General features: G+C 40.6%; 1 protein-coding gene across 3 annotated transcripts in view; it reads right to left on the bottom strand.

Annotated features, from left to right (window-relative positions):
• Positions 1–2,772: 2,772 nt before the first annotated feature.
• Positions 2,773–16,898, bottom strand: part of dnajc16 (DnaJ (Hsp40) homolog, subfamily C, member 16) — a 33,277-nt gene continuing 19,151 nt past the window's right edge. For all 3 annotated transcript variants that reach the window (XM_041206385.1, XM_041206386.1, XM_041206387.1), the window contains 7 exons: positions 15,340–15,523; positions 13,759–13,947; positions 11,739–11,815; positions 9,942–10,022; positions 6,198–6,311; positions 5,235–5,402; positions 2,773–4,622 (listed from right to left, as the gene is read on the bottom strand). In XM_041206385.1, coding sequence (XP_041062319.1) covers positions 4,187–4,622; positions 5,235–5,402; positions 6,198–6,311; positions 9,942–10,022; positions 11,739–11,815; positions 13,759–13,947; positions 15,340–15,523 — 1,249 coding nt within the window. In that variant the 3' untranslated portion in view covers positions 2,773–4,186. The remainder of the gene's footprint in view (positions 4,623–5,234; positions 5,403–6,197; positions 6,312–9,941; positions 10,023–11,738; positions 11,816–13,758; positions 13,948–15,339; positions 15,524–16,898) is intronic.

Genomic DNA, 16,898 nt, shown 5'->3' with positions numbered 1-16,898 from the left:
GTTTTGTAGAGTGTTTGGGTCACACTGCTAGTGTTAACTCAAATTGAATATTACTTATTATAATCAAATCCATTTGATAATTAACTGCATCTCATCCAGCTGCAGCTGTTATTAAATAAAACTTACATGTGTACTATTAACTTAAACTTTAAGCAACTTGTAAGGTGCAGCACTTCACATGAACAAGACTCAGTTGCAACTCTATATACTGCACGTGAAAAGTCAAAGAAACATCTGTATATTCTGAGTTTTCCTGATTATAATGCCACTGTCTTAACTGTTTTTATTACTGTTAAAAACTTCCACCTGGAGCACCCAATTAAACTGCAGCTGATTCATGGCACGGATTGAGAAATATTTTGGGATCTACACTTACAATTTTCTTTTTATTATAACTGCTCATTTGCATAACACACTAATAAACATCAATGACTTAAGACAGAGAAGTGGGAACTAGAATTTTTTTACTGGGATAGGTTGGTGAACAGTAACACTGAAAACATTAACTTTTTCAATCTTCATAAATCTTATGTGATTTGTGAACAAGTCATTTATTAAACCCCAGCACTCACCTAGTTGGTAAACTCATCGTTAAAGCTATGAAACCATAAAAAGAACCCAGGCGTGATCAGTAGCCTGCACTTTGATATAGCTATACAAGATAGTAATAAAGACCACAATTTTACTCAGTGTCTTTAGGTTTGGGAGGGGAAGAATGGACAAGGATTCCTGCTGCATCAAACCACAACAAAAGTCAGTGCCAAAGAGGAAAGATAAGTGGAAAGAAATTAGATATAACTGAATTTCAATGTGAAATTGTGGCATCATCCAGAGTAGGGGTGCGGTTATATCATTACCTCATTTGTTTTAAAGATAGTTGGATGGTTCTCTAGTTTGGGTCCTCACTCACTGCAGCACATGGGGATGGGATGGACTTAACTCCTGGCGTTCAATACCCTCATTGATCCTGACTACTGCCTTGGCTACTGTGAACTTATCTTGGAATTATTTGCATAATATAAATCTCTACCTTGCTGGAATGTATGGACCACTGAGACACTAATATGGTTTATTTGGCCATGGAAGAAGAGCAACTACCCAGCACACATTCACTATCAAGTTGTATCCAACTTGGGAACAGTAGCCAAATTTCTCACATGTACATAGGGTATTACAAACACAAACCTCAATGTGGACATGAAGTGCACACTTTTAACCAACTAAAGCACAGTAAAACCTTGCTGACTGAATAATGTATTTGCTGTAAGAACATCAGCTGAGCAGCTTTTTGTTTATGCTAATGCTGAGTGCAACTCAACGTGTGAACGAATATAAATTTTATTCTATTTTAAAAATGCCTACAGTTTGCATATTTAAAGTGACATTTAGTATCAGAAACATTCAACAGTGCATACAATAAATTGGATTTGCAGCTTTCTGTTTAATGGCATGTTGAAAAAGCAATAAATTCTTTTGTAAACTCATTTTGTACCGATTTGTCCAATGACTGAATGAGTAAAGGTGGCGCCTGGGCATAGTACTAAACTCCACACCAGATGGTTAGTTCCCCTGCTCTGTGACGAGTTAGCTGATCTTAGGGAGGGCAGGAATAGGGTTGCAACAATTGATTTAAAGCGTAAGAGGTAGGGAGGGAGAAAGAAGACAGCCAGGGTTGATCACTATTCAGTGATCACAGTTCAGAAAGATGTTGGGCGAAGACAAAGAATGGCCACAAGGTACTGGAGGGCAGATGGTACCAGTGGAACCTAACCCCTAACAAAAACAAAAGGGAAGAAAATTGAAAAGAAGAATGCAACTGTGCTAAACACCAAGTTCTATAAATTTGATGAATACACAATCTTGGTCAGTGCCATTTCACTGGAATCTCCCTATGAAAAGCTGATGTTACAAAATCACACTCTGGGTTCATCTGTCAAAAGAATATATAATATATAATCCAGGCATGCACTCTATACAATTACCCATCCATTAAATGAAAAAAAATGTATGTGGCCCTATAGTGGGTGAGGCTCAACTTCAGGAGTGTGATTTCATAAAATTACTCCCATTATGTGAAATAACATTTTCAGTAAAGAGGGATATCACAAGTGCAGAAGATAATTTAAAATTTCTGGCTAGTAACAGCAACTACACAAAGGATGGGTAAAATCAGGAAAATACCCAACAAGGGAAAACCACAAATCTTGGAAACTTGAAAAAACCTAAGATGCTAGAACTTTACTCAGTCAGTGTCTGAGAGAAAGAACAGGTTGGTCTAGAAATAGAGGGCACGTGCACTTCTCAGCACATGGAGGCACAGGATATTTTCCCAGAGAATGCGGGGTCGAGGAGTGGTTGTTGGCGGGGGGTTCTGGGACTTGAGAGTCCAGGGGAAACTACTTACCTCCATGGTTGAGTCTAAACATCTATTCCCTTTGCTTGGTTTTCCTAAGTGGAGCTGGTGTTGTCATGGGCTGCCTCAGGGCAAACCATTCTTGGAGAGGTGGTTCATTGGTGATAAACTCCTTACTACATAGGCAAGAGGTCAGCCGCCTGCTTGAGGTGTGACTAAAGCATGTTTTTTGTTCTTGCCCAATGTGGCAGACAGTGCACTTACTAGCACATTTCCTGACTACCATAACGGGGTCTTAGTAATCTGACTAGCATCCAAAAAAGGAGGTGGGCAGACCAATTTTTAGGAATTTCTCTCTTAGGCTGTGTCTTACCTAGATGCTGTCTTTTGCCTAGATGCTTAACAACATGCCGTGCCAGTTCCAGTAATTCTTGCTTTTATTTCAGATTCTGCTCTCTTGCTGTGACAGAATATACAGGCAGCAAGCCAGCTATAAATAAATCTAAACTTATAACATTTAATAAATACATTAAATACAGTTTATATTAGTTGCATCAGGTTCTGGTACACGGCAACCAAACAGAGCAAAGTTGTTTCAGTAAGGTGCAGAGTACATTATTTCAGTTCACTGGTTAACATTTATAGTTCAAGTCTGTTAGTACCTCATCTAATCTAGTAGACATTAACTGTATATCTGAACCCTGCTTCATAGAAATTCCTCTGCAACTTTTAACCCAGTCTCCTGCAATTGGGATTACAAAAACTTCAGTTAACTTTTAAGTTTTGGTTGCAAAATGCTCCTCAATACCTTGAAGGAAGTCAACAGTGTTGCACCAGACCATATAGATCTGAAGGTTCAATCCCTGCTCTGTTCTAAAATCAAATCTCAGCATGCACATTGGGGGTGGAGGTTGGGGAAATAGGTTCACAAATGGTTTCAATACTTTGCACTGAGGAATTGGGAGGGTAAAAACTCTGCCAGGTTCGGACTGCTGATCACTATGCAGTCACTGCCCCTGGGAAGTGTATGTAATATGCCTCTGGACATCAGATGAGGTGTCCCAACAGCAACTAAAAAAGTTGCTGACATGCTGCTGGGACTCCCACATTTGGGTGATGGCTTTCAGTTCTAGTACTTCAGCAAAAGTTATCATATTTAGGAACGGATAGAGAAAATGGAGGTGAGAAGATGGCTGAGAAGTGCATTAGGCAGCAAAGTAAAGGTTTAAAGTAACTAACTCGTTACACTTGACTTCAGAAAAGTCTGATACCTGCACTCAATTGAGGGTGAGCTTTTCATTCTCTCTTCACAGCAGTGTCTTTGGGAGGAGAGGACTGAGACATCTTTTCCTTCCTTTCCTCCAAAACATTGTGGCAAAATATACAATGTACAAGTCAATGATAGATTCTCATACCAGAGGAAGAGAAGGAAGGTAGGGTCAGAGCAACTAAACTGAGGTACAGTACAATAATTCAAGTATTATGCAAGTTTTATAGTGAAAACAATGACTCAGACTCCTTCATATTACGAGTATCCATCCGGTTTTGAATTCCACTCGCTCACCAACTCCCTCATTTGTTACTGTGCAATTTTAAAAAAGGTTTATGTCTTTCTATCCAGGCAACAGAAGATTTGTGTGAACACAGCTTTTTAGCCTGTTGATTCACCTGGTCCTTTTGCTTCACTTTACATGGCTCTTTGCATCACAGATCTAAATAACAAGACTGAGAAAATATTCTGGAAAAATAAAATAGAGCTGTATATACCCGCTCTATCCAAATGTGGCTCAGATGCATTTCAGCATAAAATTCTACCAGCAGAACTACAGGATATCAGTGAAGCTCAGGCCAACAGGGCACATAGTATCGTTGTAGAATCCCTTCAAGCAACCTGTCCATCCATAGGTTAAGTCTGTTGAGCAGTTGCTTGGTCCGTTTCACAGATGAATTGGAGCTGCGTGGAGATTGATGTGGGCTGTTTGTTTCCATTGCAGTAGCTCCCTCATCTGGCCCATTCCTACCTCGTGTTGATTCCAAGCCATTTCGTGTGCTGCTGTTCTCAGTTCCATTACAGAGTTCGGGTTTGAACAGGCAGAAGTACTTCCGGTGTCCATTTAATGCCAACACATAGCCAATGTAATTCTGATTATGGTAACTTTCATCTTGTGCACTGGAAATTCGAGCAGGATCCTGGGCAAATTCTAACAGATCTGCCAGCCACCTGCGGTGTTTTGATAAATTTAAAAAGGAGAAGTGTAGTGATTTGTTCCTGGTGCAAAATTAAGAAGAAAATATTTAGTTTAGTAAGTGCACTGAGCTTAATTAGCTTTTTAATTAACAAAATATAGATGGCCTCCAAAATAAAAAATTAGAAATTGTTGAACATTTAACCAAGATCTGATGGCACTTGCAAAGAGAAGAACCAGGTTAGTGTTTCATCGACCCCTTATAAAATTGATCTTCAGGAAGCTGACAGGTCTGCTGTATATTTCCATCATTTTTTGTTATTATAGATCCATAGCTGAACACATTTAACTCTATCAACAGTCTTTTCAATCAGTAGCTTCAGTAAACAAAATATTACAACTATATGGTTAATGATCTTTTGCAGAATTTTGATTTTTTTTTGTCTAAACAGAGAAAATTAACAGTGAAGGTTATTGATGAGGACCCGGAGATTCTGTAGGATATTAGATGATATACCTTTACTATTGCCATCATTATTTTTTTAATTAGGTTTTACCACTATCTGTGATTATGTAACCTAGTATGCTTTAAGGACTGGACCTGGGATCTTCTAATGTGCACAGCTCAGTACTGCAGCAGCATTTCCCAGCAGAGTTTCCATGTGATTTCCCCCCACAACCCATACCGCACTCACCAGGTAACAGGATAGACCTCGTGTGCAAACTTCTGAATTAAAACATTCTTTGTAGCATCAGTAACCACAACCAGCACATTGATGTTTCCAGGCATTAGCCGCACAAGGTTGCTAGTATAGTTGACATAAGTCAGTTCAGTCACTTCAACAAAACTCTGCTCCGGGGACCTATTGGAGTAAAGTAGATTCGTTAACTAACTGGTAGAGTCTTCTTCACTCTTCAGGTCTGACATATCCTTCACATACAGCTTGAGTAATCCCTGTCTGTCAATAGGTTTCAAGAACAAATGCCATGAAGGATGATGTCCCTTAAGACTTCTGATTTTCAATGTTGCTGGGTCAAAATCATGGGACTTCCTCCCTAACAGCACTAAGGGAATAACTCCATCACGCAGGCTGCAGTGGTTCAATGTGGCAGCTCAACATGACCTGCAATTAGGGAGGGGCAATAAACGCTGGCCTTGCAAGTGACACCCATGAATGAATATACAAAAAAAAAGTTGCATGTGTGATCTTCTTCCTCTTCTATGCCACATACAAATTCATCAATTTAGTTTCTCCACCCCACCCCCAATATTCTTCGTGTGTAAACCTAGAAAAGGTGCATCAACAGGTTAGTCAACTAAGGTGGGTGTTTAGCCCGAACTTGTTCCCATCTGACACTTAAGCAAGAGCCAATGAACAGCATGGGGTACATTTATAATATATATCACTGTGCACCCTTACTCGTGCTTACATGTCTCAGCTTCAGGGCTTTGGAATGGCCAGTGTATAACTATACACTGTTATAGTCTAACAGTGTATGACTATATAAGGTGCAACTTAGGAGACAATATTGAATGTATATGATTCTGAGTGCTAGGTTGGGTAAAATGAGGTCAATAGTCCCAAGTGCTGCATGTCGGAGACTGACATTAAAACATGCAAGTGAGTTGTAGAGGTTAACTGTACAGACAGCTGTACCTTGAACTCCTGCTGGTGTTGATTTGCTGCTTCTTTGATGCTTCCTGAACCTTATCTGTTGCTGGTTCTTTTTCTTTCTCAGACTCAGACCTCCTCTCCAGGTCATTCGGTTCCCTGAAATTTTGAAAAGAAATTAAAGGGATTTGCAGAAACCATTCTTCTCCATACCAGGAGTGCACTTCTCTGCTTCCCAGATTGCATTATGTTTTGCTTTTTAGTCTTGACTCCCATGTGCAACAGCACTGTGATCAACTAGTATGTATAAATAATATACCCTGCATCAAGTGCACTTGTCAAACCTCAATATGTTGCACATGCATTGAACACGTCACAATTCAGCAGGTTGGCTCTAAAATCATCTTCATGAAAGAGGAACAAAGTACACCTGGAGAACCGTAAAACAACAGCTTGATTTATACAGTGCCTTTAAAGTACAAAACATCCCAAGGAACTTCAGAGGCGTGATCAGTCATTAATGGGTGTTAAGTCAATGGGGAGGAGATATCAGGAGGGGTGACCAAAAACTTGGTCAAACAGGTGGGTTTTAAGAAGGAGGAGGTAGAGAAGTTCACAAAGGGAACGCGACAATGTGGGACCGAGACAGCTGAGGCATAGCCACCATGGGATGCACAAAAGGCCTGATTCAGAGGACCACAAGAACTTGACAGGCAGGAGAAGACCAGCCGGTCCATCAAGCCTGCTCCAGAGACAGAGAAATTCAGGCAAAGTTAGTAGAAGTTATTGAGCTTAGGGACTTAAGGCCATGAAGGATGGAACTTTTAAATTGGAGGGGTTTGTCGGGGGGGGGTTCCACATCCAATACAGTCAGCAAGGAAAGGTTGATGGGTGAGTAGGACTTGGTGTGGTATGAGGCTGACCACGAGAACATATAAATAGTAGAGGTAGTCAAGTCTTGTGGTGTCATAGTATTGGATGTGGATGGTCAACAGCATGGATGGAGGCAAGTGATGTAGGCAGTTTTTGTGATAGACAGGATACGGAGATGAAAATTAAGCTCAGAGTCTCAGTCAAAAACAACACCTAGTTTGCAAACAGCCTGCTTCAACACAAGACTGTGGCTGGAGGAGTGGCATGGAACCAGTGGAAAGGGTATGGGGTTTGTGGTGGGAGTTGACTCATTCAAGGCTGGATGGTAGTGGGCAAGTAGTCTGAAAACATTTCCAATCTGCTGTAGTAATTCAAGTTTTCTGCAACCAATTATTGTCAGGTAGGTGACAGAGTTCAGAAAATGCACAGCGACAGCACTCCAGAGTTCAGAGCACAGGCAGTGCTAACACCATCAAGTTTAGACAGGAAGAGCTGAGGCCACATTGGAAGTTGAACATAAGGATAATAATTTTAAAATCAAGGTGTTGCTGGACCAGGAGGAAATGTAGCTGAGTGAGTACAGGGGTGATGGTGAACAGGACTTGCTCTGAGTTAGGATATGGGCAACTGTACTTTGTATGAGCTCAAGTTTATGGGTGCGGGGAGGGGGGTGCAGGGGGGCAGCGGTGAAATATGGGATGCTGGCTAGGAACATTGGAATAGCTGAGTCTAGAGGTTGATATGGCTAAATGCAAACATTAGTGTGATTCTGCAACATATATTTGACAGGCAATCCCATCTCCTACATTGAAACTGCAGTTTTCAGCAATTTAGGTTACGTTATGAGATTTCTATCTATGGAAGCACTAACTGTTGCCATTACACAAGTGACAACAACTCTTATACCCTACTCTTAATATCAGTTGGTGGCTAAATTGGTTTCCTGGCCTGCCCCAGTTGTCAGAGTTTTCCTCACTTCATGTCTCTGTTTCTAGACTCCTCCAACTGTACCATCAAAATCACCATGAGAAAAGAGACATCCCACACTGCCAGCATGTGAAACCAATGCTCTTGAATAATTGATCTTTAACAGCCCAGACCCTTGAGATCTTGGTCCTGGAATCCTCAGCAGAGAGCTCTTGCTTTTGTCATCTGTGGGGACAGATATCTTTTCAAAGTTGCCTGCCGGCTCCTACTGCTTTAGGATCCACCCAGTAATATCTGCTGTGTTAGTAAAAGCACGTCTCTAAATGGGTATATCTGAGCTGCTGCTCAAGTAAACAAGATATCCCACGTTAAAAAAAAAATCATGGGCACAAAGCTTCCATTTGTCAAAATGAAGTTTGGGACTTAGAACATCAGGACCCACATGGACAGCCCCAACAGTGACACGCCTGAGCACCACACCACCTCATTGCCATCACAGCTCAGGAACTCAGAAGACTCAACATTGATATTGCCACCCTAAGTGCGATCAGACTCTTCACACGCCACCTGCCGCAAAAGTGGCAGAGTCTGCAGATGACGCATTGGACTTATCAGCCATCTCAGAATCCATCGAACTAGAGTGGAAGCAAGTCATCCTTGATCCGGAGGGGCTGCCCAAGAAGCAGAAACAAGATGGTAGAACAGAATGGGTGGACCGGGTACAGGAAGGATCCTTCTGGAGGCACCAGGTTACTCAAATTCTTCTTTCTCTATGCATTCAGCACCTTCGAGGAATGCGAAGTAGAACCAACTGTGCATCATAAGGTTAAGTATCGCAGTAGTTTCCTGTGCCTCATCAAAAACTGACTGTTGCCATTGCAAAGGCTTTACTATGATTCTCTCAGAATTTTGATCCTTGTCCACCTAGGAGTGTGACAACATTTGGAAGTGTCATGCATAAAGATACAAATAGAACTCAGAGGAGATAGAAAACCGGTTCTGCGGCAAAACAGGGGAGCAAGGCAGGAGCTACTTCCCTGGATTAGGGATGTCCAAACAGGCAAGCAGGTCAATGATATAGTTTTGAGGACAGGCCAAACTGAGAAGCCAGACTCAACCTATAGAAAGCTGCATGGTACCATTTTGTGCCAATTGTTGTAAACCTGGAGCCAGACATGACATATTAGCCCATGATCTGTAAAAACTCTTACCAATCTCCCCTGATTGCTTCGGGAGTGGGGCATCCACACTGAGCAGCCTCCCAACTTACTTTGACTCTGAAAACACTCCACCCCAGCCCAACTCAGCAACTGACTTGTGGCCTCTCAAACATGTGACTCCATGAATAGTCACTTCAACTCTATGTAAGAGTGCTGTGCCATCTAATGACATCAATTGATACAGACAACCAGACCTTCTGAGAAATCAACTCGTTGTTCATAGTCAAAGGCATGATCCAGCTCAAAGGGATGGGGGTGTGGGGGGAGAAAGAGAGAACGTGATCCATCCCCCGCCTGGATTATGCTCTCCCTCTCTTCCCCAACCTCCCCTTCCCCCAAAAGCAGGATCACATTCCTGCTCGTTCTCTCCCCATCACTGTGCTCTGCTTCCTACAAGCTTCTGCCCTACCCTCCTCTCTCTTGCCCCCAAACTCTGCTCCCTCTGTTCTCTCACTTCCCTGCCTTGTCCTCTGCTCCCTCATTGCACTTAATGCTGAGGACAGATATGACAAGTCAGGCCTCATTTGGATATTAGTCCACCACATATTTTACATCCACTTTTGCATCTCCCCCACCAAAAAAAATCAACACACAGCAGCTCCATCAACATTACTAAGAGACAAGACAAGTTCATGTTTTGGCCAAAGGCGTTTCCTCAGAACTTCCAGTTCTTCACTCAAAACATGAAACTATTTTCTCTTTCAAATTCTAATGGGCCTGCCTATTTTTTTTCTTGTAAATCTTTGATATGAAACTGCACGTTTCTTACCCAAAGGCTTGAATGACGAATGCTCCAAACAGAATGAAAACCACAGAGAAAAGTAGAGAAATCAAAGGCATCATTTCCCTCCTGAGATAGAAAAAGGAAGTTAGCAGAGTTCACTCATTTGCTGGGTAATAAAACAACAAACATGTATTAACAGTGGAAACATACTGACTGGTTGATGCAAAGGAGCTTTCACTGAGCAACAAGGAACAGTTATAATAATCCAAAAATACAATATTCAGCTTATAAATGAGCCAAATCCTTTGGGCGTGACAGCAGTGAACGTTTTGGGCAAGTGAAAGCAAATTTTTTAACGTGATAAAGAAACATCAGACTCAACCCACTGCTTTCAACAATAGCAGCAAAGCCCTGGTACACAACAGCAGGGCAATTCCAGCACAGGACAATAGCACTGATTCCAGCAGGGGACTGCCATGACAACCCCTGAATTGAACAGCAGGGCAGCCACAGCAGCACTAATGCTAGCCAGGAATAACAGTGCAACCCCACCATGAAATACTAGGTCTACCCCCAGCAGCACTGACCCTAGCACTAAACAGCCAAAAGCATTAAACTTGACAAAAACACTGTTTCTGCAAAAGTATACTGCAGAACATTAAACCCATTTTCTTACTTTAAAATTAAACCAATTACTTTATATAAAAAAAATTAGAACCAAGGTTAAGACTGGACAGTGAATTTGGAAGGAATATAATAGAAGTGGTCAATTAAGAAATAGTGATTAGATTAAACCAAGCCTGAATTTTAAAGCTGAAGAGGACAAATATGAAAATGAATCAGAAACTAGTGGGAGTCAGTTTGGTTCTCAAGAAGATCCACCACCTATTGTACCAACTTCAGATAAAGGTAGTGATGGAGTGACTAGGCAAAATATAGGGTCAATTCCACTTTGTTAAGGTGGCTTAGGGAAAGGAAATCAGCCATGATCCTTTTGAAGACTTTGACTTCTGGCTGTGATAAGAGTTACCTTGACAGTGGGTATCATCATATTGCTCACAACCCGTCTCCTCTTTGAGAATCCAATTAGCAACAACAACTTGTATTTACATGGCACCTTCTATATATTAAAAGTCCCAAACTGCTTCACAGGAGTGTTATAAAGCAAACTTTGACACTGAGGTCATAAGGAAACATTAGGACAGATGACCAAAAGCTTGCTCAAAGAGGTAGGTTTGAGGAGAGGCTTAAAGAATGAAAGAGAGGTAGAGGTGTAGAGGGGTTTAGAGAGGAAGTTCCAGAGCCTTGACAGCTGAAGGCACATCCAGTAACTGTGGAGCAATTAAAATCAGGGATGCTCAAGAGGACAGAATTAGAAGAACACAGGTATCTCAGGGGGTTGTGGGGCCAGAGGGAAGAGGCCTTGGAGGAATGCGAAACAAGGATGAGAATTTTAAAATTGAAGCATTACCAGACTGAGAGCCAAATATAGATCAGCGATCACAGGGGTGAAGGCTATACAGGATTTGGTGCAAGTTATGACATGGGAAGCAGAATTTTTGACAACCTCAAGTTTATAGAAGGTTGAAAGTGGGAGACCTGCCAGGTCTGTGTTGGAATAGCCAATTCCAGAGGTAACAAAGGCTCTAACAAAGACTTGCTGTGCACTTCCAGCATTTTCTGTTATTTCAGATTTCTAGAATTTGAAGGTTTGATTTTAGATCTACATTAACTTTCTCACAGCTCCCTGTCGTCTACTCAATTTCTGACAGCTTGTGTCTCTAGATGTCAGGGTATAACAAGCCACATTAGTGATGACTGGCATTGACACCAGGTACATACCAGTTCTGAGTGAACCCAGATTCCCAGATTTGAGATGCATAATCTGTTATGGCATGCAGCCAGCGAAGGAGGAACATCTGCAGAGACAGCATTGGGTTCAAATTTTATATGACAATTCAGCATGAACAAAAACTACAACTTCTTGGTGCACGGGCATGCAAAGGTCATCCCAAAGCTACAATAGCAGCTTACATTTGGAGCTTTGTCACACTTGAACACGAACATTCCAACTTGATGAATTAGCGTAGTTATGGTCAGTGTGCTAAATGTATCTCATTAATTGATGAATCAAATTGAAACTAAAAAATCTTAAACTGAACTTTCTAAGTAAATGTATCCTTATTCTGATTTTCAAACAGAACAATATACTCATACATGTTTAGGTGCTTAGTGTATTTTTTTGTTTCCCTGATAGGAGATAAACTAATCCTAAAACTTGTATCATCAGGAATGATAGTAGTTAAATAAAAAGGTTTTCAGCAAGATAAACCTAAACTTCTCGCGCTTACTGTAGTTCAATAATTGAATTTATAATATATTAGATAGAACACTGTACTTGTTATGAGCACTTTTGAGGATTTTCACTTGCTCACTCTCTCTCCCTCTCTCTCTCTCTTTGTACTGGTTTCTATTTATAGGTCAACAAACACTGATACTTCAAAATTATCCAATAGTTTCTTCCATTTACATCTAACATTCCTGTTGCACAATTTTAAACCTCACAATCCAACATAATTAACTGGGAAACAAACAGCAATGGACTGAGGAGAAGCACAATGAAGAACAGCTGCTTATCAATCCTCCGTTGAATTAAATGCAAACACCATCTGTTTGTATAAATTATCAGTTAACTAGTGAAATGATGAAAGTCATATCATCACATTTTCCTGAAGGATTCTGAGAAGTGAATATTTCCCAAAGGACCGCATGGAAAGCATTCCTACATTCAGTGCTACAGTTATGGTTGCCAACCCTCCTAGACTGCCTGGAAGTCTCCTGGACATTGCTGCCGGTGACCTGAGAGAAAAGTGTTCCAGTTCCCAACACTGCATCCTTGATAGCCCAAACTTTGGGCATGTGTAAAATCTATTGAATGTTCATGTGACTGCACTTGTAAAGGGAGGTGAAACAAATCCTCTAACTCATTTGGACCTAGTAATATAAACTCAATACTTCTAATGCATTTCTATACATATTTGTTATGTTGCATTATTTACTATCTGAAATCTCACAATTTTAAAGACAATGGGGTCTTTCATGAAGGAAAGTTATAGCTTCTTTCAATTTCTTACTGCTGGCTCATGTCCCCATGGTGTCCTGCAAGCAATGGTCAGATGAACTTTAAAACTGGCATAATTTGGTAAAGTGGATCTTCCTGTCCACTTCTATTTTCCCTCTATTTTCATTCCTGGTACTGGGCTAAATGTGGCCAGTAAAAGCACTGTACCAGCAGCAGCATGTTCCTCCTATATTTGAAATGCATTTCCCCATATCTGAACATACGTTTAAACATTCAGCTGCCTGTTTTGTGATGATGCCATGATGGAATGGACAGACATCATGATAATTAAATTGTGCCTGGGAAGCAGCCAATTTGTCAAGAGCAACCTGTTCATTCATATCCTTTAGAACTTGCTACCACTCTCCCTATGACATGTAGTGTAAATTTAAGAGATAAGTAATCAAACCATTGAAGTAGATGCAATAACATTCGCAAACAGCAGCGATCAGGTGCCTATATGTCAACTAACAGAAACTCAGGGAATGGGTCCAACCACTGCTGGCAAGCCTGGCTACAGCTCAGTTACCCAACCATCTGGGAATCTTAAGGATCATCAGTTTTACCTGGCAGTAGAATCTGGCTCATTACTTCCACACTAATCCAACTCAAAAATTGATGATACAAAGATAGTGTCTCCTCATTTTGCTCGTTTTCTTGCCCCAACAACTTATGATAACCACAAATAATGTATCAGAGACTAACTCAACTATTCATGTGAGTAATAATAAAAATACTTACTGGTGCAAATTCATCATTTAGCTCAGGTAGCAGAACATCATACGAAAGCAATGTGTGGTCTCCCATTCCTATTAAATAATTCAGCTCATTAAATAATTCCATTTTGTCATCCTCATTCCCATTCCATCCATTTTCAAGTAGTTTATAGAATACTTTCCCTGGAGTGCTGCTTTGCTGTAGAATGACAATCTATTCAACAGATTTTTTGGAAAAAAGAAACATTGAGCTTTTTTAAAAAAACATGGAGTGCAGTGAAATACAGGCATAGGATATCAAAGGAGATACTCCTTCACCAATGCCATTTTCAGAGCTAGTAGCTCTCATACTGATCTAAGACAAAGAGACTAAAGATCTCCTGTAGTACCTTTATTATTTAATTCAGTTGTGATGATTTCTGCTTGGACGATATAAACTGATAAAACTCCATATTGGGCAAGGGTTTGTAACAGGAGCAATAACATGGTTCTACAAAACTTGTATTGGTTAAGAGGTGAAGCTTAGAAAGTTCGGAAACCTCATTACAAAATGGTGACATGATTAAATTTTCCGATATTTTGAAGGGAAGAACCAAGCTTGGAATTTGGAAGGACTTCCATTCTGGACCAGAGGATCATGTAACACAAGAAACAAGTGGCTGAGTAGCTTCTCACACAGGAATTGTGAACTGATGGAAGAAAGTGCAGTATTCAAGTTATTTGAACAGTCCCGTTGAGTGATTCCATTACCAACAGTGACTACATTTCAAATGTACTTTGCTGACTGTGAAGTGTTTTGGGACATCCTAAGGATGTGAGAAGTGCTATAAAAATGCAAATTCTTTCACTCAGCCTTGACAAAAACGGGTTTTTGATTTAGTTTTGGAGTTTACGCACACTGCCTAAAAAACCTCATGAGATTGGCTCAGTCTAAAATAAGCTCAGAGGGTTGAATGACCTCTATTTATTCTTTGGAGCACATTCATTTCTACCATTTCAAGCTAATTTGTACCATTCAACAAACAAGCTTCACCTTCATCAGTGAAATGGTTCAAGCCTACCCTCCGGCAAACGTGAAAAATACAATTTAGCAAAATATCAGTTCTACTCATAAACCTACTTCAAATAGAAGAGACCCTTTATTCTCTGTAGTGAATCCTAATTTTACAATGTGTCCTCCAGCAAAATAATGTTGTGATGGATGATTTACAGGACAAACTTAAAAACAAAAGGTTACTGATTTATAGGCGTACACAGGTACTATTGCTGTTATTAGAGGACAAAATGTTTTAAGTATTTCTGTGACATTCTTTCGTTCATCGTTTTCAATTTATTTTAAACAAATCATGTCTCTGTGCTGACAGAAGAAACCCAGACAAATAAATTGTGCTCATCTGCTGCGTCACTGCTAATTATTTTTTGCTTATGATCAAATATAAAATGCGAGGAGTTCACTCTTCAATGGACAGTTAATTTTATGCTTGTAGTTAGGTACTCTGTAAAGACTAGTGGCCCATACAGAAGGAAATGACAAACATGCACCCATGTATCAAACAGTAACTCAAGCGTCAAAGTGGACACAATAAAGGTTGTTCTTTCTACTTACATTTGGTGTAGGGCTGTTTCTCAGTGCTGGCGGGAGCAAGGTATTAACAAATGCTTGTTGACGTTCTGGATAGATATAAACAAATCTCAGATACTCTTTAGTATTCACAGAGGCAAAGGAGACAAAGGAGTGGTATGGAGCCTGCAACCCATCTTTCTCTCGAATGATTAGCAGGACACAGTATCTAGAGAAATACACAAGTCAAATCACGCATATATCACCAACCATTATGGAGCCTGGACAGGACTACCAAATGAAAATTTAACTGACATGAAATAAGATAAATAAACCAAGTACACAAAATGAATACATTCCTTGAAAATGTTAACAGGTGTGGCAAATCAAACAGTTATTTGCATCATAATTCACTTGTCATCTAGGCATTCATCAGCAATGCTCGTTAAGGGGAAGGTTCTCAAGATAGAAGCAGTGAGATCAAATAAGCAGAGTAGGTGTCCCAAAGACTGGATGATACTTGATGCCAGATGCCCTTCGAATCAGCATACACCAATGCCATGTTGGACTGCAATTTTCCACTAAAGTGAGGAGGATGAATCTATTACTTTCTGTATCAAACCACAAATACCTGGTCTGCATTGGCACAGAAAGTCTACCACCACCACCAAGGAAACTGGGGAGCTTTCAATACCAGAATCTAAGAGGATGGTTAAAAACAAAAACAGAATTACCTGGAAAAACTCAGCAGGTCTGGCAGCATCGGCGGAGAAGAAAAGAGTTGACGTTTCGAGTCCTCATGACCCTTCAGCAGAACTAGGTGAATCCAAGGAAGGGGTGAAATATAAGCTGGTTTAAGGTGTGTGTTGCCGGATGGTGAGGGGGGGGGGGGGGGGTGTAGGGACAAGCAAGCAGTGATAGAAGCAGTCATCAAAAGATGTCACAGACAAAAGAACACAGAGGTGTTGACGTTGGTGATATTATCTAAACAAATGTGCTAATTAAGAATGGATGGTAGGGCACCCAAGGTATAGCTCTAGCGGGGGTGGGGGGAGCATAAAATATTTTAAAATAATGGAAATAGGTGGGAATAGAAAAATCTATATAATTTATTGAAATAAACAAAAGGAAGGGGGAAGAAACAGAAAGGGGGTGGGGATGGAGTTCAAGACCTAAAGTTGTTGAATTCAATATTCAACAGTCCGGAAGGCTGTAAAGTGCCTAGTCAGAAGATGAGGTGTTGTTCCTCCAGTTTGCGCTGGGCTTCACTGGAACAATGCAGCAAGCCAAGGACAGACAGTCTGTCAGTGAAGCAAACTGGAGGAACAACACTTCATCTTCCGACTAGGTACTCTACAGCCTTCCGGACTGTTGAATATTGAATTCAACAACTTTAGGTCTTGAACTCCCTCCTCCATCCCCACCCCCTTTCTATTACTTCCCCCTTCCTTTTGTTTTTTCCAATAAATTATATAGATTTTTCTTTTCCCACCTATTTCCATCATTTTTAAATATTTTTAAATCTTTTACGCTCCCCCCACCCCCACTAGAGCTATACCTTGAGTGCCCTACCATCCATTCTTAATTAGCACATTCGTTTAGAT

The sequence above is a fragment of the Carcharodon carcharias genome, chromosome 15, assembly GCF_017639515.1.
Source record: "Carcharodon carcharias isolate sCarCar2 chromosome 15, sCarCar2.pri, whole genome shotgun sequence".
Taxonomy (NCBI): Eukaryota; Metazoa; Chordata; class Chondrichthyes; order Lamniformes; family Lamnidae; genus Carcharodon; species Carcharodon carcharias.
Note: the sequence above shows the minus strand (reverse complement) of the source record. Positions and strands in the feature narration are given on the sequence as shown.